The 21,914-nt window shown below is 49.5% G+C and overlaps 1 protein-coding gene across 1 annotated transcript; it reads right to left on the bottom strand.

Moving 5' to 3' along the window:
* Positions 1-9,796: 9,796 nt before the first annotated feature.
* CC1H2orf72 (chromosome C1 C2orf72 homolog) lies at positions 9,797-17,457 on the bottom strand. Its single transcript, XM_042997712.1, has 3 exons — positions 16,824-17,457; positions 13,940-14,053; positions 9,797-10,107 (listed from the first exon to the last, which is right to left on the bottom strand). The coding sequence occupies exons 1-3, from the start codon at positions 17,428-17,430 to the stop codon at positions 9,968-9,970; spliced, it is 861 nt and encodes a 286-aa protein (XP_042853646.1). The 5' UTR covers positions 17,431-17,457; the 3' UTR covers positions 9,797-9,967.
* Positions 17,458-21,914: the final 4,457 nt, after the last annotated feature.

Genomic DNA, 21,914 nt, shown 5'->3' with positions numbered 1-21,914 from the left:
CCCGCTCCGGGGCTGCCCGCCTCCCCGCCTGCTGCTCGGCGCGAATTCTCCCCCGGCCTGCGGTTCTCTGCGCCCCGACCGCCGCCCTGGCCCTCGCTGAAGGGTGCAGGAGAGCTCCATGTTTTCTTCAACCCTCCTCGAGGTTCGGCGCTCTCGCTGGGGCGCGGACACCACTGCGCACCTGCGATCAGGCTTCAGAATGGCCACCCCCAGAAAGAGGACCCCACCATCACCCGCCATTGCTCAGAGAAAGGGTGTTGCGGGCAGGTGCTCGCGGAGCTCGCAGCGCCACCTGCCGCCTGGGCGGTCTCTCTGCAGCATCCACCTCAGCCAAACTTTTGGCAGCAGGGCAAAGAGCCTTTTCTTAGACAAATGAGTTTCAAAAGTTTTTATTTTTTTGTTAAAAAACACTTTTTAATGTTTATTTATTTTTGAGAGAGGGAGTGAGAGAGACAAAGTGCAAGTGGGGTGGGGGCAGAGAGAGAAGGAGACACAGAATCCGAAGCCGGCTCCAGGCTCTGAGCTGTCAGAGCCTGTCGTGGGGCTCAAACCCACCAACCGTGAGCAGGGGTCGGATGCTTAACCGACTGAGCCACCGAGGCGCCCCGAGTCTCAAAAGTTTTTAAAAAGCAGAACCTGTCTTCTAAAGAAATCCTCACAGAAACGCTTCATTGTCATAATGAATCCCTAAGTATTCACTGCTTTCGAATAAAATTAAACCATGAGAATTTTGTTTTACATTTAGAGTCATTAACACAGTACATTGTTTTATAGAAGTGTAGAAACATATACAGTGAAAATGTCCCAAAGGAAAAAAAAAAAAAGCTTTCCATTCTTGTTTTCCACTTGCCTAATTCCTCTTTCCTCCAATAACAACAGGTTCTTGGTGTTTCATATACCTAATTTGAAATGGCAGGTGTGGTCCCTGTTTGCAGTCATACACCAGCTTCAATGGCCAATTTGCTTCAATAGCCAGGACTGAGAAAGCCTTGACAAAGGTTAGAGACAGATGGTGGCATTTTTAAGCCACTTGCCTTACATCATCAAGTGACTCATCGATTGGATAGCAGTTAGAAAAGATTATTTCTGAAAGAGAAAAATCAGGATTATTTCTGAGGCCTTGTGAAAGCAATGTAACCTACTGGCACAAAAATATTTTGCGGTGCAATTAAAATTTGCTTGATAACATGTTGGAGTGTATGTGTGAATTTTTTAAATTAGTATTCTTGAGCCAAGCTTGTTAAAATATATCAAATATAACTATGAAACACTTTTGAAGAACCTATAGCTCAGGATGAAAGGGACTGCCCTGGGAAGTGTGCACAAAAAATAAACAGATGTCTGGGAGTATCATTTTACGGATGCATTTTGGCCAATCCCTCATATAAAGACGCTTGCATGCCCGAAACTTCTAGAGGAATCACAAATGTAACAGGTGATGTAAAGGAGTGAAGCAGTCTGAGTATAATATTAGATCAGCATGATGGTGAATGGCAACTAACAGTGTCAGGGAGGCAGGAGGGCGTGGTGATAACTGTATGAACACGAAGAATGAGTGTCCCATTGAAAGAGAGCGGGGGCTGAGTAGCCCAGCGTTGCTGTGCAAAATGTAGGGCTGCTGTTGTGAAAGCTTATGACTTTTTAAATTTTTTAAACGTTTATTTATTACTGAGAGACAGAGAGACACAGAGCGTGAGCAGGGGAGAGGTAGAGAGAGGGGAAGACACAGAATCTGAAGTAGGCTCCAGGCTCTGAGCTGTCAGCACAGAGCCTGACATGGGGCTCAAACTCATGAACTGTGAGATCATGACCTGAGCCGAAGTCGGCCACCCAACCAACTGAGCCACCCAGGTGCCCCTGAAAGCTTATGACTCTTGCAAGAAAAGCCAGAAATCAGAATTTCATATGAAATATGACTTTTAAATGGTGATAACTTGGGGGCACTTGAGTGGCTCAGTCAGTTAAGTGTCCGAATCTCGGTTTCAGCCCAGGTCATGATCCCACTGTTTGTGGGATTGAGCCCCACGTTGGACCCTGTGCTGACAGCATGGAGCCTGCTTGGGATTCTCTCTCTCTCTCTCTCTCTCTCTCTCTCTCTCTCTCCCTCTCTGCCCCTCCCCCGTTTATGTGCATGCTCTCTCTCTCTCTTTCAAAATAAATTATTAAAAAATTGTTTTTTAATTTAAAAAAATGGTGGTAACTTGGGTGAAATGGGTGAAGGTAGTAGTCAAAAGGTACAAACTTCCAGTTATAAGATAAACAGGTCTATTAACCTGAAACTAATGTATAATTGTGTGTCAACTATACTTCAATCTAAAAAGATGTCCTGGGGATGTTACAGTATGGTGACTATAGTTAAAGATATTGTATTGTATATATGAAAGTTTTTAGAGTTCTAAACACAAGAAAACAATTATACTGACACCCTGCTGGATGGTAACTAAACTTATTGTGGTAATCATTTTCCAATATATACACATACCCAGTCATTATGTTGTATACCTAAAACTAACCACTATGTTACGTGTCAGTTATATCTCAATAAAAAAATAAATGTTGGCAACTAATTCAAAATGTTTTAAAACAAGAGGAGGGGTGCCTGGGTGGCTCAGTCAAGTTGAGTGCCCAACTCTTGATTTTGGCTCAGGTCATGATCTCACGGTGGTGAGATCCAGCCCCACGTGGGGCTCTGCACTGCGGTATGAAGCCTGCTTAAGATTCTCCCTCTCCCTCTGGCCCCACCCATCTCTCATAAAAAAAAAAAACAACAACCCCAAAAACAAAAAACAAAACAAAACAAAACAAAACAAAACAAACGAGGAGGCCAGTCACCACCCCTGCTCTTCAAAGAGAAGAAATTCCCTGTGGAAGGACAATCATGTCTCTGGCTTGGATACTGTGCTTGCAGCTGCTACAACCTCATCTGAGCCCTGTGGGAACCCTGTGAGGGGCTCCCTCTCTTCCTGGGGAGTCTGCTTTTCCACCTGGATGGCTGTTCCAGGACTTTGGTTTCTTCCTCTCCATTCAATTGTGCATTCTTTACTCAGGGCGATCTTTTCAAAACTCAACTCTGACCACTGCCTCTACTCCTTGAAACCCTCAGCCCTCATCCCGAGCTCTATTCTTATGCTTCGTTCTTCTGAGTTTCTTTCTGTCCATAGCCTTTGTCTCATTCCGCATTCTCCCTGTGAGAGATCAATGCCTCCCATTGCTATATGCTAAAATAGATCCCTGCATGCCTGTCCTCTCTCTCGAGCACCAGACCCACACACGCACCATACATCTCTGCTAGATAATCCTTAACTCAACAACCTCAAAGCTCCATTCTCGTCTCCTGCCTTGATCTCAGTGTGGTGAAGGGCACCCAACAGCTACCGTAGCGGGGCCCTGGGGCGTGCACTTGACTGTTCACTGCCCCTCACCTGGTCTGTACCCGATCTGGTCAGTCTAATGTCTCTCACATTAGTGCAGTTCCATTTCCCACCGGTCTTGGCTGCCCCTTTTCTTTCCTGGCTGCGACAGCTTCCAACAGCTTTGACTTCCTGCTTACCATCTCATGATTCCCCAGTCCATTCTTCCCAGCCAGCCCAGAGCACAATCAAAAACAAGGAAGACAAGGACTCTCTCCCCCAAGACCTTCACCCAACCCTGCTTACCCTCAATCTTTATGTCCCAGAGTGGCCATGCTGCCATGCACCTCGTCTCTGACCTTGGTACTTGCTCTCCCCTCTGTCTTCCTCTCCCTCTCCCCCTCAGCTAACAAGCAACTCCTCCTCTGGGTAGGCCTTCTTGACCACTCCACTATGTGCCCTCTTACAGACTTTACCCCACACAGTTAGTATCCTGTCTCCTTGCCCATGTTCCAACTGGACCAGGACCTTCTCAAGGGAACAAGCTACATCTTATTCATCTCAGTATCACCTATAGTAACTAGCACAGTGTTAGGCACACAGTAGGTGCTCAATAAATGTTTGTTGAATGAATGGATGAACAATGCTAGAACTCACACCTATGTCTCTCAAACCCTTGCCCTCTGCAAGATTTTTTTTTTAAGTTTATTTATTTATTTTGAGAGAGAGAGTGAGAGAGAGAGCAGGGGAGGGGCAGTGAGAGAGGGAGGGAGAGAGAGAGAGAGAGAGAGAGAGAGAGAGAGAGAATCACAAGCAGGCTCTGTGCTGCCAGTGCAGAACTGGGCGCAGGGCTCAAACCCACGAACCATGAGATCGTGACCAGAGCAGAAATCAAGAGTCTGATGCTTAACCAACTGAGCCACCCAGGCTCCCATCCCTCTCCAAGATTTGAAAATGAGATATATTTATCTTCAAAGAAGTTTGAGGACATACCAAAACCACAGAAATAATTCTTAGCCAGTGCTCTGTTCATAAACAACTATCTCCCTCCAAATTTAGGAGCGACACAAAAGTTCTCAGAGCCCAGACAAGGTCATCTGTGGGCTCACACGGGTATCGGCCTGGCCGGGGTCTCTGTCAGGGTGAAGGGAAGAAACCAGTGGGCCCACCTCAAAAAGGGTTCAGTACCACGCTCTGCCTGGAGCCACTCCCTGATCGGCGCGGCGCCCTCTAGAGGCCACAGTGCTCCCCGGAAGGCAGAAAACTCCGCTACGTGCGAGACCCTGTGGCCACCCACATCCCCCGCTCCCTGCCACCCCGGCGCCCCACCTCCTGGCATTTGAATCCTGGGTCTTAGGAGGGCTCATTCCTGCCAAGAATCGAGCTTGATTGCTTTTTGAGCAGCAGCGTGATGAGTTGATTAGGGCAGGCGTCGGAGCCAGGAACAGCAGGATCAAATCTCCGATATTTTGCCGCTTAGCGGCGCTGTGGCGGTGGGGTCACTCGATCCCAGACGTAAAGGGGGCGGGTCCACCTGCCTGGCGGGGCCACTCGTCCGGGGTGGGGGGGTCAAGGGTTTGGCATAGAGCAGCGTTCAATGAACCTCAGATCTTATGTCACAGGGCCTGGCGGAGAGGCTGCTGACTGCTTCACGTACAGCACGCCTGCCACGTGCTTTTAGAGGGAAGGCATTTGTTCTCGGGAGTAGAAGCGTGAAACGCAGCGGGTGACGTGGGCCTCCGGTGGGCGGGTGCTTGGTGGGAGGGAAAGGCCAGGATGGGGCCAGAACCGCCCCGGGTGGACCGAGGCCCAGAGACCTGCAAAGCCATCTGAGATGCTGAAATCTCTCCACCCTAGGCATGGTCTCCATGAGGACAACTGCTTGCTGGGAGTCCCGGGGGTGGGAACCCCACAGTGAACCCCCAAGACAGGTCTCCACCTTTCCAGTGTTCTCTAGACTCTTGCTTTCACATCCGGTGGCCACTAGCGACAGGTGATATTGAGCCCTGGATATGTGGCTGTTCAATCCAGGAACTGATTTTTAAATTAAATTTTATTTTATCTCATTGAAACTTAAAGACTGGCACCCAATTCAGTTATGGGAAACTTCTAAGTATGTTTGGAACAATATCAAGTACTTTAAACAAAAATTTAGTGTCTGAATTGAGCTCGAAGTGTAAAATTCTCATAGAATTTCAAAGATGTCAAATGTCTCAAAATCTTTTTATATTTAAGTTGAAATAATATTATTTTGGATATATGGGGCTAAATAAGATATATTATTTAAATTAATTTCATTGCTTTGTCAATTATTTTTCTTTCCTTTTTTTCAAGTTTATTTTGAGAGAGAGTGAGAGAGTGCTCATGAGCAAGGGAGGAGCAGAGAGAGGGGGAGAAAATCCCAAGCAGGCTCCACGATCAGTACAGAGCCCGATGTGGGGCTTGACCTCACAAACTGTGAGATCATGACCTGAGCCAAAATCACGAGTTGGATGTTTAACCAACTGAGCCACCCAGGCGCCCCTACTTTTTTCTAATGTGGCTACTAGAAAATCTAAACCTACATATATATGTTCCTGATGTTAGATTTCTCTTAGGGCCGGTCTACACCTACCCAGAACTCTTGTTCCGACTTGCCATTTGGGCCTGGTTCTGCTCTTTGGTGCCGGCACGTGCTGGACCAGACCGGACTGAGGGGCAGAGGCTAAGGGTGAGACCCACTCCCATCAGGGAGCAAGGGGCTTGGAGTGGCTGTCCTGGCAGCCAGGAGTTCTGGAGTGGACGATATATCTGGGAGAGCAGGTGGTCAGGGTTAGAATAGTCTGGGGTTGGGGAAATGATCTGAGAAGACCTCACTAACCAGTGAGGAAAAGGGAATGCAGGGTGACAAGACAGAGGCCCAGTATTGGTAACCAGAACTCAAAATGAGAGCTTAGTCACAAGGACTAAGTGCCTAACTACTCCAAGTAAGTGCAGAGAACGACAGTAAGAAGCCTGACTTAAGACTTAACATCTGAACTCCTACTGGAGTGTCTCTGAATTTCACCAGCCATGGAACATGCAGGTGTGGGTCTGCATTTGAAGCAGGAGCCCTGGCTGGGGCTGGGGAGCTCAGGGAGGAAGCCAGAGGGGTCTCTCGCCCTTGCCAAGCCCTGGACCCACAGTGGCCCTAGTGCCCAGCCCAACTTTGGACCCAAGCAATCCCACACCCTGGTCCCTTCGGTAGGTCTGTGAGCCATGGCATGGCCCGGCTGGTAGGCCCTGTTTCTGTTCCGGATTCGGCAGCCCCAAGTATAATGCAACCAGAGGGCTCTGGCTCGGGGGCCAAAGGCACCTGAGGAATTCATGCAGGATCCTGGTCATCCACGCTGCCTTGTACCTCATTTCCTTTGAACTCTAAAATTACACAAACAACGGTCTGTCTCAATCTTTGATCCACTAACACACAAAACCAGGTCAGAGGGGAGTTGTGCAGCCCCTGGGTACAAAACAAAAGGTTGTCTCCACTGCCATCCAAACAGGACAAAGTGCAGGCCTGCTGACTACAGGGAACCCAGCCCCGCAGCGCGGTTCTGTTACACTTTGAAGTGCAGCTGCCATCAGGTTAACATGGCTGTCATCACCTTTTCCGGTGAGGCTGGGCCCTGGGTTCTCTGTCTGGGATAAGAGGGACTTGTTTAGAGCACACAGGTATGGGGGGCTCGGCCCTTGGCCCCTTTGCAGCTTTGCCTTGTTTTTGGTTTGACAACCAAGGGATGCCTTCTGTGTGGCAAGTCTTGGAGACAAATTCTTTGAGAGGAAAGGAACCGTGACACAAATGATAAGGGGCTCTCCGAGACTCAGGCAAGGCCATTTGACCTCATTAAACATGCTCATATGGGCACACAAAACACACACATCCTGTTAAATACCAAGCTCAATGTTATCTTTCTTAAAAATTTCAAGTATTTACTTTCCAGCTATAGATTTTCCAATTCTGGCCAATAGGGTGGTGGAGATGTGATCTAGGGCGGCAATGGAAGAGTTTCAGGCCAAACTATTCCAGAAGTTCCCACCTTTTGCCCAGATGCTCTGCTCCCAGGGGCCCTTGCAAGGAACACCTTAGGAAAATGAAAGGGAAGATCCATTCTGGTTTTGATTAGACAGCAATGAGGTACGGTTTGGTTTTATTAGATACAAGGAATTATTGATTCAAGTCAGAAGCAGCACAATTACTGCCATATTAGAAGGATTAATACCCAACAGTCCAGACCATGACTTGACCGGAGGCCTTCGCCAATGGCTCCTGGTACCAACTTAATCTGGGGCCTCTATTCTCGGACAGGCCCATCCAATCTTCATGCCTCGGAAGAGTCCTTGGAAGAGATCTACCACCAAAGTCATCCCTTCCAGCACCTAACTCTTCTGTCTGCTAGAAAATACCAACTAGACTGTTCCTAAAAGGACAGCGCTTATCTTAGCCATGTGTCAAGGAAGCCAGGCTAGACCCGGAAGGATCTCAGTCTTGTGTTTATCTGTTGGGAGGCAGAACACAAATCTCAGTAAAGATCTTCTCTCTTCAACTATTCACCAGAGATACTGAAAGCAATGAAAAAATAATATGCAAACCACCCTTTACCCCACAGGCTTGCAAACTCATATGTCCTTCAGGATCAGGCAGGTGGCTTACGTGAGTGAAGTGCAGTGGATGAGGGGCAGTGTAGATGGCTGGGAGGGGGCCTCCAATCAGGGGAGGGGGTTGCAGCAAACTGGAGATGATGGCATTGCCCCATCCTCCACCCTAGAAAACTAGCTTTTTTATGTGCAATCTCTCAAGTCTCAAATATTGTTAACAAATACGAAAGATTTTTGAACGCAGCAGAGGCGGGGTGCCTTGGAACTTCTGCCTTAGATAACTTCCTAACTTAATAAAAGCTCCCTCCCCCCACCAAACAACAAAACTCCAACCCAATTATTACAAAGAAATTAACAGAGAAATAGAAAAATATAGCAGCTTCAAAAATACCAGTCTCCCCATGTTAAAACAAAATCAAAAGTTAATTCATTGAGTTCATTCTTGCGGAGAAGGAGGTCAGCTGGGTCCACTTATCGGTGAGACAGCCTTGCATTATTAAAATGACACCTGCTGTTAACCAAGCCCCAAATAAGATGTCACCCTGTCTGCTCTTACACTATCCCCATGAGGCAGAGAGGGGTTGAATTAGGCTGATTATGAAGAATAAATTGAAGCATAGAGCCAGAAGGGACCCTCCTTGATCTCATACAGACCCTCAACCCCAATTCCACATTTTGGTACCAGAAATGGAAACCAAAATAACTACTGGAAGTCATGCAGCATCTTGCAGAACGCTGGGCAGAAACCTGCCCAACAGCACGTCTGCTGAGCAAACCGTGCACGAATGAATGAATTCAGCTACTTTGCTTAGATAGCGCTTCCTACCACGGAAAATCAGGAGATGCGCTTGCCACTCCAAAGACTGTATTAACTCCAGGGGCAGGCAAGGAAGGCAATGGAGGTAATGCAGAGCTCCTTCTACAAGTGAACGGATGGCTTTCCTGGCTTTTAAGGGAACATCATTGACCCTGTCTGACTCATAAACAGAGAAAAAATGATTCAGGAACTTGGCACCTCTGGGCTGGGTTTGCTTTGACCTTGGACAAGGGCCTGAGATCAAGAGAAAGTCCCATGTCTTTATTCCTACCTTTCCTTGTTTGGTGCTGTGGGCCATTCCTAGCATTCTTATTCTCAAAGGCTTTGGCACAGATCAATGTCAACATGAGGAAGAGAGAGGGCATGCAAAGTACTCGGATGTCTTGTCTCTGGCCCAATAGGCCCCCAGGGCAGCAATGCAGTCTTTATTTTGGCTTGCTCTGGGAGCCAGGGTCTTGGGAAGCCCAACCCTCTCTGCTCCAGGGGACTCTTCCTAGAATTTCACAGGGAGAAGGGATTGGCTCATCCAGAGTTTCTCAAGGTTGCCATGATGAGCAATTTGGATGGAACAATAATTGGCTGTTTGAGATTGTCCTGTACGTTGTAAAATAACCACTAAGTGCCAAGGGCACCTCATAGTTACAGTAACCCTCCCAACACACACACACACACACACACACTCAAAGTTTCCAATGCTGCCTGGAGCAGCAGCCTGGCCCTTGGGTGAGAGCCCCTGGGCTGGTAGTCCCCTCATGTATTTGAGAAACAGAAGCCACAAAGGTTCAGTGACATGTCTAAGACCACTCCCCCCAGATCTGATGACTTCTGGTCCAGAGTTCTTTCCAGTCGCACTTGAAACGATGGATGCTCATGCAAACACACCACAGGCTGCCACAGCACCACAGAGCCTCAAAGGAGACAGCCATCTGTCCCAATGGTACAGAGAAACTGAGGTACAGAAAGAACAAATAACCTCACTGTGATCAGAGATTGAGCAAATTATGAGGTGGGGGCAGGTTCCAGGAAAATAAGTTTTCCCAGCTGGCTCAATGCGGCAGCCCCCTGGCAGCAGGGGCCTTTGTGGTTACCACCATTCCAAGGTCACCATGGAGGCAAGGGGGCTCAGTGAGAAGGCGCCAGTCCCCAGAGTGCAGGTTCGAGCCCAGGCAGTCCGGGTGTCCGGCCTTCATCTTGAGTCTGCAGCGGGCTCAGCCGGAGCGTGGACAAATCCATCACAGGCTCTCAGCCCCTTTCTGGGGTCCTCACAGTCTCCATTGGGAAACACGTCTGTCAGGGCCAGCTCCTCCTCAGGGTCCTGGAGGTGATCTGGAACACAAGAGCAGGAACCACCCAATCAGAAGGTCAAGTTTGGGAGTGAATAAGCTAGGAGTGAAAGGGAGAGAGTTGGCTTCAGCAAATATCTACTTAAAAACCACAGTGAAATACATATCAAAAACCTTAAAAATGTACATACCCTTTGACCCATGAATTCCACTTCTAGGATTTTATCCTATGGAGATAATTAGGGATAATTAGTGGAGCTGCTGCGGCCGTCTTGCTACCAACCCAAGGATGAAACAAGAGTGAGGGCAACCCAGCGGAGAGAAGGAAAGAATCTGGGCCCCTGAATCGACCAGCTCTGAAGCTGACTCTACCACTAGACCGTCTTTTAGGTGAGATACTGAATGCCTGTGCTGCTATGCTTGCTTTCTCTGCCTGCAGCTGAAAGCAAACATACCGATTAGATGTGCAACCACGGGATGGGGTAACCATGGCTCACCCACAGGATGGGATTCAGGCATTAAAAATGATGCACGGGGCAGGTGCCTGGGTGGCTCAGTCGGCTGAGCATCTGACTTCAACTCAGGTCACGATCTCACGGTTCGTGAGTTCGAGCCCAGTCGGGCTCGCCACTGTCAGCGCAGAGCCTGCTTGGGATTCTCTCTCCCCCTCTCTCTCTGCCCTTGCCACTCCCCTGCATGCACACATGTGCACGCTCTCTCTCTCAAAAGAAAGAAATAAACCTTAAAAAAAAGATACATAAAATTCCATAGAACTAAACACACACACACACACACACACACACACACACACACACACAAATACAAGTAAAACTGGGGAACTCTGAGGAGGATCTGTGGATTGTTTCAATGTCAATATCCCAGTGGTAATATTATCCAATAGTTTCACACAAGATGTTACCATTGGGGGAAACTGGGCCAAGTACACAAGATCTCTTTGTATGATTTCTTACAACTGCATGTGAATCTACAATTACACACCATCCCCTCAAAAGAGAAAAGGTATCGTTGATATGCAATCATTGCCGTGGAATACTGCAGTCACCATATGTTATTGTGAAGGAAGCTAATTGCAAAACAGTATGTATAAATGTCTGTCTGTATAATCCTACATTTATTATATATGTTATATCATTGCCTACACATAGTCCATGAGTGCAATTTTCATTTTAATACATTTGCTTCTACTTGAGATTAAATAATTTGTTATATGCTACAGAGACACCTGGGTGGCTCAGTCAGTTAAACATCGACTCTTGGTTTCGGCTCAGGTCATGATCTTGCGGTTTGTGGGTTTGAGCCCCACATCAGGCTCTGTACTCTCAGCACAGAGCTTTCTTGGGATTCTCTCTCTCCCTTTCTCTCTGCTCCTCCCTCCCTCTCTCTCTCAAAATAAATAAATATACTTAAAAAAAAAAAAGAAGAGCATGTGACTCTTGATCTTAGAGTCATAAGTTTGAATACCAAGTGGGGTGTAGAGATTACTTAACCAAACAGAACTTAAAAAAATTTGTTGGGATGCCCGGGTGGCTCAGTCAGTTGAGCATCCAACTCTTGATTTCACCTTAGGTCATGAACCCAGGGTCGTGGGATCGAGCCCTGCATCAGACTCTGGAATGAGCGTGGAGGCTGCTTGAGATTCTCTCTCTCTCTCTCTCTCTCTCTCTCTCTCTCTCTCTCTCTTGCCCTCCTCTACCCATGCACATGCTGTGCGTGCTTTCTCTCAAAAATAAAAATAATAAATTGAAAAACACTAAAAAAATTTGTTATATGCTACAGAGGGGGAAGTTGTACAAGATCTATGTAAAATTGTTTTGGATTCCTTTGCTTTATTATTTTTTTCCTTTGGTTCCCAAAAATATCCAAAATGATGATTGAAAAGTTGAAGTGAACATTTTTGTAATTAAATGTTTTAAATATCTGATGCATTTTGCAGATGATGCATATATTATATAGAAGTATATTTATTAAAATTTCTATAACACAAGTGGATCAATGAATAGAATGGTCTACACCAAAATGCAGATTATAGTTACTTTTAAGTGGCAGAATTAAGCAAATGACTTAAATACTTGTTTTGCTTTTTCAATTTTTTTTGAGCTTTCACCTGTGATAGGCAGAATTCTAAGATGACCCTTAAGATTTCCATTCCTTGGTGTATCCATCCTGAATAATCCCCTTCTCTGAGTGTGGGTGGGACCTGTGAATCCCTTGATTAGGGTACCGTATATGACAAAGGTGACATTTGATGATTAAGTGACATAACAGGAGACTAGAAAGTCTCCTGCTAATTGAAGAAGCAATTGTTGTGTTGAGAGATGTGTAGAGGTGTGACTGTCAGAGCAGAGAACAGCCCCAGCTAACAGCCACCAACAAGGCAGGGGCCTCAGTCCTACAGCAGCAAAGAAGTGAATTCTGTTCACAACGAAGTGAGCTTGAAGGACTCGGGCTCCAGAAAGGACTGCAGCCCGGCAGACACTCTGATGCAGCTTTATGAGACCCTGAACGGAAGGCCCAGCTAAGCCCTGCTCAGGCTTAACCCATGGAAATCAAGAAGAATTCATGGGCATTGTGTTAAGCCACTAAGTTTATGGTAACTTGTTACGTGCCAGTAGAAGGCTGATACCTCACCTTCTGATTTTTGATTTGATTTATGATTTTTTTTGAACATAAAGAACATTTGCCCCCGGGGGCGCCTGGGTGGCTCAGTCAGTTAAGCGTCCCACTTTGGCTCAGGTCATGATCTCACGTTCGTGAGTTCGAGCCCCACATATAGGGGCTCTCCGCTGACGGTGCGGAGCCCGCTTCGGATCCTCTGTCCCCTTCTCCCTCAGCCCCTCCTTCGTTCTCAAAAACAAATAAACATTAAAAAAATTCTTTAAAAAGTAAATAAAACATTGCCCGTTTCTGTAACAGAGCTGTACTGTTCAGAACACTTTGGGGGTGCAGGCCACATACATTCGGCTGGTTACAACTTAACTCCCCCGGTACTTCTTGTCTCTGTCACAACAGCCTCAATGCCTACAGAGTGCTTCTGGGGACTTCGCAGGACTTTCTTCCCTCCCCTTCTCCTATTAGTGGCCTGATGATCCTACCCTAAAAATGGCTTCAGGCTGAGTTCCTTCCTCTCCGTTCCCAAACTGCCAGCATTGGGTCCAGGCTGCCCATTGTTCCTCCTAGGACCGGGCGGTCCCCTGCTAACTGGTTCTGCCTCTTGTCTCTCCCTGCTCCGCAGTCTGCCACCTCTCCCAAACACCTCTAATCTGGACACCCCCGCTCAGAATGACCAGCGGCTCACTATTCCCCAGACACTTGGGTCCAGGGTCCCAATTTGATCTAAACTCTCCTCTTCAGCCTTAGCCCTAACCAGTCTCCCATACCTCACCCCCAGTTCTCCCGACAAGGGACTCCTTTTTGGAGCATGACATCATGCCGTCAAGCCTTCGTTCACAGTACTTCCTCTGTAAGTCTTACCATTTCCGCCTGGGACGATCTCCAACCCCTAGCTGCCTGGTCACTCGTTCCTGATACTCCCCGGATCCTCAGGGAAGATGGAATGCGTCTGGCTCCAAGTGCCCCGCTATGGACCTGGCAGGCACCTGCAGGGCAGCCCTGCCCACACCAACTGCCTTCATTAGTCAGAGACCCACAGGGCTAGAGCCCTGCTGGGGAGCCTGTGTGCCTCGCCCAGTGGCAGGGGCACCTCACATCACTCACCTCCACGCCCCGCACATGGCGGGTGCTCCATGGATGTTGGTCCACTCTATCCCTCAGGTCCCTGTGAGCACATGACCATTCCCATAATCCCAAGCACCTGGCCCTCAAGGTCCAGAAGGCCAGGAAGGCAGCACACTCACCCTGAGCTGGGTCACTGGGGGAGGTGGCATCTGGGTCCTTCCCCCGGCTCCAGGGACCCCAAGAAAAGCACGCCAGCAGTGCTGGGAGGCCGGGTCTCTCCCAGGCTCCTGCCACTAGAGAGAACACAAAGTCCCAGAGGCAGCAGGTGAGTGTGCTTGACAGGACTGAGAGATTGTCTGTTCAGCAAACCAAGAGCTTCAATCATCAACTGCCCTAGTTTCAACTGTTTGATTAAAAACACAGGGATTTTGATTTATAAAATGGGGTGGACCTTTTATACTTAAAAAATTGAGCCCCCCCCCCACCAAAGATTGCTTTATATATATTATGTTATTTTATCTTTTCAAAACCCTATGATGTGGGTATCGTGCCTGGGAAACTGTGTAACACAACTGCCATGAAACTAACAATTCCATAGCACCAAAGAAAATACTCAAAGAGCAGAAATTCTCCCCCTGGGTTTAGTTCAAACTATTTCTTAATGGGAACAGATTTAATCTCTTTTGATAATTACAATAAAACAATTACATGTTGAGTCTAGTTTCCTTATTATATAGTAGCACCTCAGTCCCAGAGAGTCCCAACTCTCTGGAGAAAGCCAATTGGGACACAAAATGTCCTGTTCATAAATCCTTACTCGGGATCTATTTACTCTTAATTTGTACCCTCTCCTAACGAGACGGGATGCTTAGTTGGATTAGGATTTGAACTAAACATAAACTAGGTAAAAGGTCACTTCCAAAAGGCAGGCAACCTGAAAGTGTAATAACCATCAGGCAGGGAGGAAACAGACTGGAAAACTTTAAAAAGCCAGACCCAGCTGCCAGCAAAACCGTAGCAAAGGAAGCCATGGTGCCACCCACTGCAAGAACCCTGAAGAAACCAGGGGACAATGAGTTACAACCACACTCATGACTTTTGGTCATGAAAGGTTTCATTGTTGTTTAGTATGTTTTTAAAAAAGTAGAAACGAGTTTAAGCAGTAGAGAATGATTCCCTTGCAGAGTGTTAAAATTTCTTAAGTGTTGGGGCACCTGGGTGGCTCAGTTGGTTAAGTGGACGACTTCCGCTCGGGTCATGATTTCGTAGTCTGTGAGTTCGAGCCCTGCATCGGGCTCTGTGCTGACAGCTCAGATTCTGTGTCTCCCTCTCTCTGACCCTCCCCCGTTCGTGCTCTGTCTCTCTCTGTCTCAAAAATAAATAAACGTTAAAAAAAAAAAATTTTCTTAAGTGTTGATAGGAGGCAAGGATTCTGCAGGCCAGGCAGGGTGTTGGGAAATGGGAATATAATGTCACTTAGGAGGGAAAGTGACAAAACCACCCGGTTAAGAGTTCTGGGATTTCACTTGCAAATTTACAAGGGGGAGTAGGGAGGGTTGGGGAAGGCTTCCTGGAAGAGGAAGTCCAGTCCCAAAAGATGAGATGGGATTGGTCAGGTCAAGAGGAGGATGGGAAAAATGGCTTTCATTCGAGGCAACTGCATTCAAGGCAACTGTAATGTGTACAAAAACTTAGGAGGCCAGAGCACGCTTGGCTCCGGGGAATTAAAAGTTGCTTCTGGAGAATGGAAGAGGGCTAAGAGACTGAGAACTCAGAATTTTCTAGGCACCAGCTCATTAAGCACAGAATATTTGGTTGTGTAAATTCCCTCCTCTGCCCCATGGGGCCAGGTCAGTGAAGAAGCTGGCATCCACAATCACAATAATAACCCACCTCAGGACATTCCCCACGTCTTTCAGGATACTGCTTTGCAGAGTTTCAAATTTAGCTGGCTTGCTCACAGATTCGAGAGAAAAGGGTTGCAGGCATGTGGGGGGAGGTTGGGGCAGGCTCTAAGGCTGAGCTGCACGGCCTTCACCCAGGCAGGCCAGGCTAGCTGGTAGGTCTGTGACATTTGTGCCGTCAGAGGTCCCAGGTCTCCTTGCTGGAAAAGGCTCCCCTGCAAGCCTGGCATCTCCCAGTTTCTGGTTAACACACCAGTGCCCAGGGAAGCAGAACACAGTCTCTGTCTTCATTAACTCTTTAGCAAGAAGGGAAGGCTGGAGGGCTTGGGGGGCAGCAGATGCTGGAAAAGTGAGGGTGGGGAGGGATCTGGGAACGCAAAGAACAATCCTGCCACCTCTCAGCTTTGCCGGATCCAGCTACACTTAATGTCTGTACTTTAATCCTGAGATACAGAAAAGCTCTTGTTGGTGGAGTAGATTCTGACACTGCCCCCAGCGTCGTCACCCAGGCTGGGAAAAGCCCCTCACTCCCCTCCTCCCACTTCAGGAGAACATAGAAACACAGCAGTGGGTGCGCACAGAGTGGGTAGCCAAGGAGGATTAGAAAATTCTGGGCCCTCAGTCCCTCACACCCTGTCCCCCTACCTCCAAGTCTTGGCGTCTATTCCTTTCCTTATTCCTATGATAAGCCCCTGGCGCTTCTGCACCGAGCCTCCCCGTCCCCGTCGCATCTCTAGCTGCACAGCGTCCTAGAAGCTCCGCGCACCGCCAAGCCCTTGGTCCCGGGTCTGTTCCCCTCCCCACCTTTAAACTTGGGCATCCTGAGGCTTTCTCACCTCCTCTCCCTCCCCCCAGCTCCCAGCCCAATCCAGTCTTCTCTCCACCAACTTCCCCTGCCTTGAGCTTGCCCGCTCGGCTTTTCCAAGCCCTCCTGCATCTCTAAGGCTCTCTGGATCCTTCCGGAACAGACTGGACCCGGTGCCCAGGGCCCACTGCGCTAGCTGGAAGACCTAGTGCTAGGACCTCCCCTCTCTCCCGGCCTCAGTTTACTGTGGTGCACCAGGAGGGAAGCCGGCCTAAAGAGTTCCAACTTGGGGGGGTCTTCCCCCCCACCCCCCGACGCCGCCCGCCCGCCCGCTCCCGGGCCTCGTAGTCTCACCTGCACGCGCGGGCCCCGCAGCTTGCAGCGCTCTGCAGGCGGCCGCCTGGACGGCCAAGCTGGAGGCCGGGTGGCCGGGGCGGTAGGCGGCCGCCTGCACCGGGCCCCCCGCCTGGCGGCCGAACACCGCGCGCAGGAGCGCCTCCAGGAGCCGCAGCCCCGGCGCCACCGCGTCCTCGGGCCCGGCCTCGGCCACCAGCACCCCGACCAGCGCCGCGCCGGCCCGCCGCCGGCCGCGCACGTCCCGCAGCATCTCCCGCAGGCGGCGCCGCGGCTCGCGGGCGGTCAGCGAGGACGCGCGGCACAGCACGAAGACGAGCGGCGAGCGGATGGCGCGCGCCGCCGCCGTCCCGGGCGGCCTCTGCGCCCCCGGCGCCCCGGCCCCCGGCGCCCCGGGCCCCGCGCCGCCGGGCTTGCCCGCGCCTGGCTCCGGCGGGAACACGGCCCGGGCGAAGTCCCGCAGCAGTGCGCGGCTCTGCTCGCGCTCCCACAGCTCGCCCACCAGCAGCACCTGCCCGCGGCCGCCCGCCGCCTCCACCAGCGCCTGGAAGGGCGGCTCGGCCGGGCGCGGGGCCCGCGCCGCCAGCTCCTCCAGCTCGCGCTCCATGCTCGCCGCCGCGCGTCCTCTGCGGCCGCCGGGGCCAGGGCGCGCCAGAAGCGCCCCTCTCCAGGCGCCGGCGCCCGGGCCCAGTAGGACACGCCCCCGAGGGCCAAGCTCCGCCCGACCCCCGGCCCGCGGGCCGCGTTTTCCGTGCCGCAGCCGGCTGCTGGGGGGGGGGGGGTAGGGAGGGGGGCGCGGCTGGGGCTCTCCCCCCAGGGCTCTAAGGGCGGCTCCTCCCGCAGTGTCTGTGGCAACGCGGGGACACCGAGCCGGCCGGCCGGGTATCCAGGCACCGATTCATCCATCCATTCAACAAACACAAATTGAGCACATACTAGGAACAGGGCAGCCGAGGGTGAAGGAAGACCGAAAATTATGTGAACAAATACACCTTCACAAGTTAGATCGGTTTGAGACCTGGAACAGATACTTCTTTTTTTCCCCCCTAATGTGTATTTTTATTTATTTTGAGAGAGAGAGAGAGAGAGAGAGAGAGAGAGACAGACAGACAGAAAGAGAGAAAGAGGGAGAGAGAGAGAATCCCAAGAAGGTTCCACACTGTCAGTGTGGAGCTTGATTCCAGGCTCCGTCCCCTGGCCATGAGATCATCACCTGAGCCTGACAATTAACCTTCCTCTAACTATGCCGCTTTAGAGATGATGGAGGGGTGGGGGGGGGGGGGCACCAGAGACGGAAAGCAGACAATGGGGTAGGGAGGTGAGAAAAGAATGGAAAGGGGGATTTCTTCGCTTCTGTCACTTAACTCACCTTTTGGGTCTTAGCATTTAACAAAAGCTAATTGAGGGTTCATTATTGCAACAAATACTTATCGTCCACAGGGCAGTGCCCCAGGTGCTGGGGGGAAGGAGGTGAAAACTAAGAAGGCCGACAGCTTTACTCCCCGTGGAGCAGAAAGCTTAAGAAGGCAGATATGGGCACTGATGGTGCTGTGATCTGGGCAGGGGTAGTGGTGGTTTAGGGGGTGGCAAGGGGATGTCAGTAGGCCAAGTTAGAAGCAGGGGTGCATTTACTTTCATTCTAAGTGTCTAGGTCAGCTTCGTCCAATGGAACATTCTTTGATGATGACAATATTTTATATGATCCGTACTGTCCAATGCAGTAGTCACAAGCCACATGTGGCTGTTATTAGCAACTGAGAAGCTGAATTTTACATTTTATCTCGTTTTAATGAAATGTAAATAGCTGCACGAGGTTAATGGCTGTGGCAGTGGACAGTGCTTTACTTCCGATGACTCCCTTTCGGTCACTAGCATATTCATGCTCAGCTCTCTCCTTCACCATATAACCCCCAATGTGCTCTTCAGTTACCCTATTTCCTGCCGCCCCCCATAATTATACTGAAATATCTCCTCCCGGAGAAATTGTATGTCCATTCAATAAAACACACCTTTTTTGAGCACCTACTGTGTGCAAGCAGTGGGAATTTGAAGATGTGCAAGCAGCCCTGCCCTAAGTCGAAATTATTCAGCAGTTGTTTTAGCCAGTGCTTGGAGTAAGGACCCCATATCTTTGTTGTGAGCCTAGTTCATAGAAAGTTCTTCTCATTGTGTACGGTCTTTGTTCAGGGCACAGATCCAGGGGCTTGGGTGGGAAAAACCCAAGATTTGGAAGCCCTGGGCCAGAAGCAGGGTTGGGTTCCAGCACCAGCTCAGTGATTCAGTCCCTCAACTTGTATGTACTGAGCATCTCTGCCGTGTATTGTGCCCGGTGCTGGGGAGACAGCTTACCCTACTGGATAGGCTGTTCTAGTGGGGACTTGTAGAGAGAGAGAGAGAGAGAGAGAGAGAAAACAATACACGCATAAATAATAGCTTCAGATGGTGATCGGTGCTATGAGAAAAGTAATGCAGAGCTGACAAAAGGGTCACGTACTTGAGATGCTGGCCTCTTCCTGTGAATACAATCCTGAAGATGCCACAGAAACAAGAGGGGGGTTGATGAGGATTAAGAAAGCAACGCACAAACCATGAGAACTTCTCCCCGCCCCCCCCCCAATCCTACCTCCTTGGAGGCACCAGGTGGTTGGGTCATGGAGGGTGGGAAGGAAACAGCAATCCCTTGCAGGTAAGGGCTGGGGGCCCTAGAAGGGGATAGGATGAGTGAATGTCTCACAACATGTACTTTTCTCTGCCCGCATCGGCTTGGATGGATCGTTGCCCAGCCCCAGCCCCACAGTTATCGCCATCACTGCCCTGGCGCTCTGAGGCAGAAAATAGTTGTGCTAGCCAGGAATGGTAACATCAGGCTGGAGTCGGAAGCATAGCATAACCGGACCTGGCAGCCCCTCGAAGTCCAGGCCCTTCTTCCCCCTGCCTGGGTCAGGGCATTCCACTCACATGACCTAGCTCATGAAAAGAGTAGCGGCCAAGGGAGAGTGCCTAGAAGTCCCTTGAGCAAGGTGCCTGGTAAGGGTCAGAGGGGGGTCTGAGGGACCTAGAGGTAGCCCAGTCTACACTGTAATGCCAGAGGCAATTCCCTTGTCCTCACCGCCACCCTCCCTTCTTTGAGCTCCCCAGGAGGGATACAAGGTAGAATTTAGGCTTTTGCCTCTTCCAGGGTAGCTGATATCCAGGTGAGTATCAATCACTGGGAAAACTAATCAGATTTAATTAAGACATGAATTACGATTCATTTCAGCTACTAATAACACAGACTCCAAATAACAGCTACTGATAATACAGACTCCAAACACAATGAAAGTTTATTTTTTCCCTTTTGTAGAAGTGCGGGGGGTGGACTGCTCATGGCCGACATAGTAGCTTTGTATCACTAGTTCTTGAGGACTCAGGTTTCAATCCAGATCACTATTCCCCCATCTCATCTTCATAATCCAAGCTAGCAGCATCCGCGCCAGCCATCACATCTGTATTCCAGGCACCTGGATAGCAGAGGGCTGAGGAAGGAACAAACATCAGATTGACTTCAGATTTCTTCACAGCACCACTGCATTTAAGATGATAGTTGAATAATACTTTTAAAGTATCAAAGAGAAAGAACTTCGAACCTAGATTTTAGATTTCTAGCTAAATTATCAGATATTTAAAGGGTCGGAAGTTTTCTCGCAAATAGCCACCCTTTGAAAACACTGTTAGAGGAAGCACTCCAACAAGAAAAGAAATAAATACAGGGATGCTCAACAATACTGAGTAAGAGGGATTAAATCATTTGCTTAAATCACTCTTGTCTGAGTAAATGGTACAGTGCAGGGCCAGCAAAGCACAGCCTGGGTGCATAGAAATGCAGAGGCGACAGCCTGTGGGAGTCCTACCTAGGGAATAGACAGGTAATGGACCCCAGCGAGGTCACTTCTTTGAGGAAGAGAGGAAGACACAGCAGCTGACTAGAGCATTGCTCTTATTTTTGGACTGTCTTGCCAGGCTTGTCTAAAACCAACATGCTCTGCTGCGAGCCATTTATTCTATTTATTCTTCGGCTTTAAACTTCCAGGTAACAATTCCAAGCCTTCCAGAGGTGGGATGGAGAATGAATCAGAGAAGGGGTGGGTGTTAAACAAAGGTCAGAGTCCAGGGCCAGTGAAGTTTATCTTTACCTGCGCTATTTACATGGCGAAGGTTCAGGGATTAAATTAACAGGAAACTACAAAGACCTTAAAAAAAAAAAAAAAGGCAGGAAGCCAAGATTATTTTTCCCTCCTCTGTGTCCATGCCCTCGACAATATCATGAAACAAATAGGCTTTTTCTGATTTCTCTGGTTTTCAATGAAGATGTAGAGTGAAACTGGGATTTCTGGAACAATTTGCTTCCTCATGGTCCCTCAAGCAGAACTTGGTAGGAAGAGTGACAGAAAAGTGTTGATTTGGAGAAAAAGGAGTGATTTTGGTCTGGTTTCGGGTACCTCCTTTCTCCTCTAGTCTCCCGATCTTTCAGGCTATCTTTCCTTCTTCCTTCCCTCAACCCCTCCCTCCTTCCCCTCCCCATCCTTCTCGCCCCACTCTACCCTACCCCTCAACCCTTCTCTCGTCCCCCTCCCCATCCTGCTCCCCATCCTCCTCCCCCTTCCCCTCCCCCTCCTTCCCTTCTCCTTCTACCCACTCCTCCTTCCCCTCCTCTCCTCTCTTCCCCTGTCCCTAAGTCTTTTTTCCTTCCCCACTGGTCTTCCTTTACATCTTTCCTTCCTTTCTCTTCACCCATGAAACAGTTGTTTTCGGAGCTCCAAGGAAAGTGGGGCCTGGGGAGAGTGTATGGGCTCCTGGGGATCCCAGTAGAGGGAGAAAGATCTTCAATGTGAGGAAGACCGTGAAGGGGAAAGAAGTTGGAGGAGACCCCGGGACTCAGAGAGGACCAAGGCTGGAGCCAGAAAGGTTTCAAGACTGCGTCTGATGGGGGCGCTGTGGGCCCGACAGTGGAGCAGCCCCTGTGCTGGGTCCCCGCTGCCGCATGACCACGAGGGCACCCCTGTGCTAGGACTTCATTTCCTTGTTGTCGAGGTGCAACGTTTTCCTTTCTTC

The sequence above is a fragment of the Panthera tigris genome, chromosome C1 (genome assembly GCF_018350195.1).
Source record: "Panthera tigris isolate Pti1 chromosome C1, P.tigris_Pti1_mat1.1, whole genome shotgun sequence".
NCBI classification, from domain to species: domain Eukaryota; kingdom Metazoa; phylum Chordata; class Mammalia; order Carnivora; family Felidae; genus Panthera; species Panthera tigris.
This window is presented reverse-complemented; position numbering and strand designations above follow the sequence as displayed.

Excerpts from the sequence above, each read along its gene's own strand:
- CC1H2orf72 (XM_042997712.1), bottom strand. The coding sequence starts at position 17,430 with ATGGAGCGCGAGCTGGAGGAGCTGGCGGCGCGGGCCCCGCGCCCGGCC. Across the intron at positions 14,054-16,823 it reads TGCGGGGCCCGCGCGTGCAG|TGGCAGGAGCCTGGGAGAGA; the intron begins GTGAGACTACGA and ends TGTTCTCTCTAG. Across the intron at positions 10,108-13,939 it reads CCCCAGTGACCCAGCTCAGG|ATCACCTCCAGGACCCTGAG; the intron begins GTGAGTGTGCTG and ends CTTGTGTTCCAG.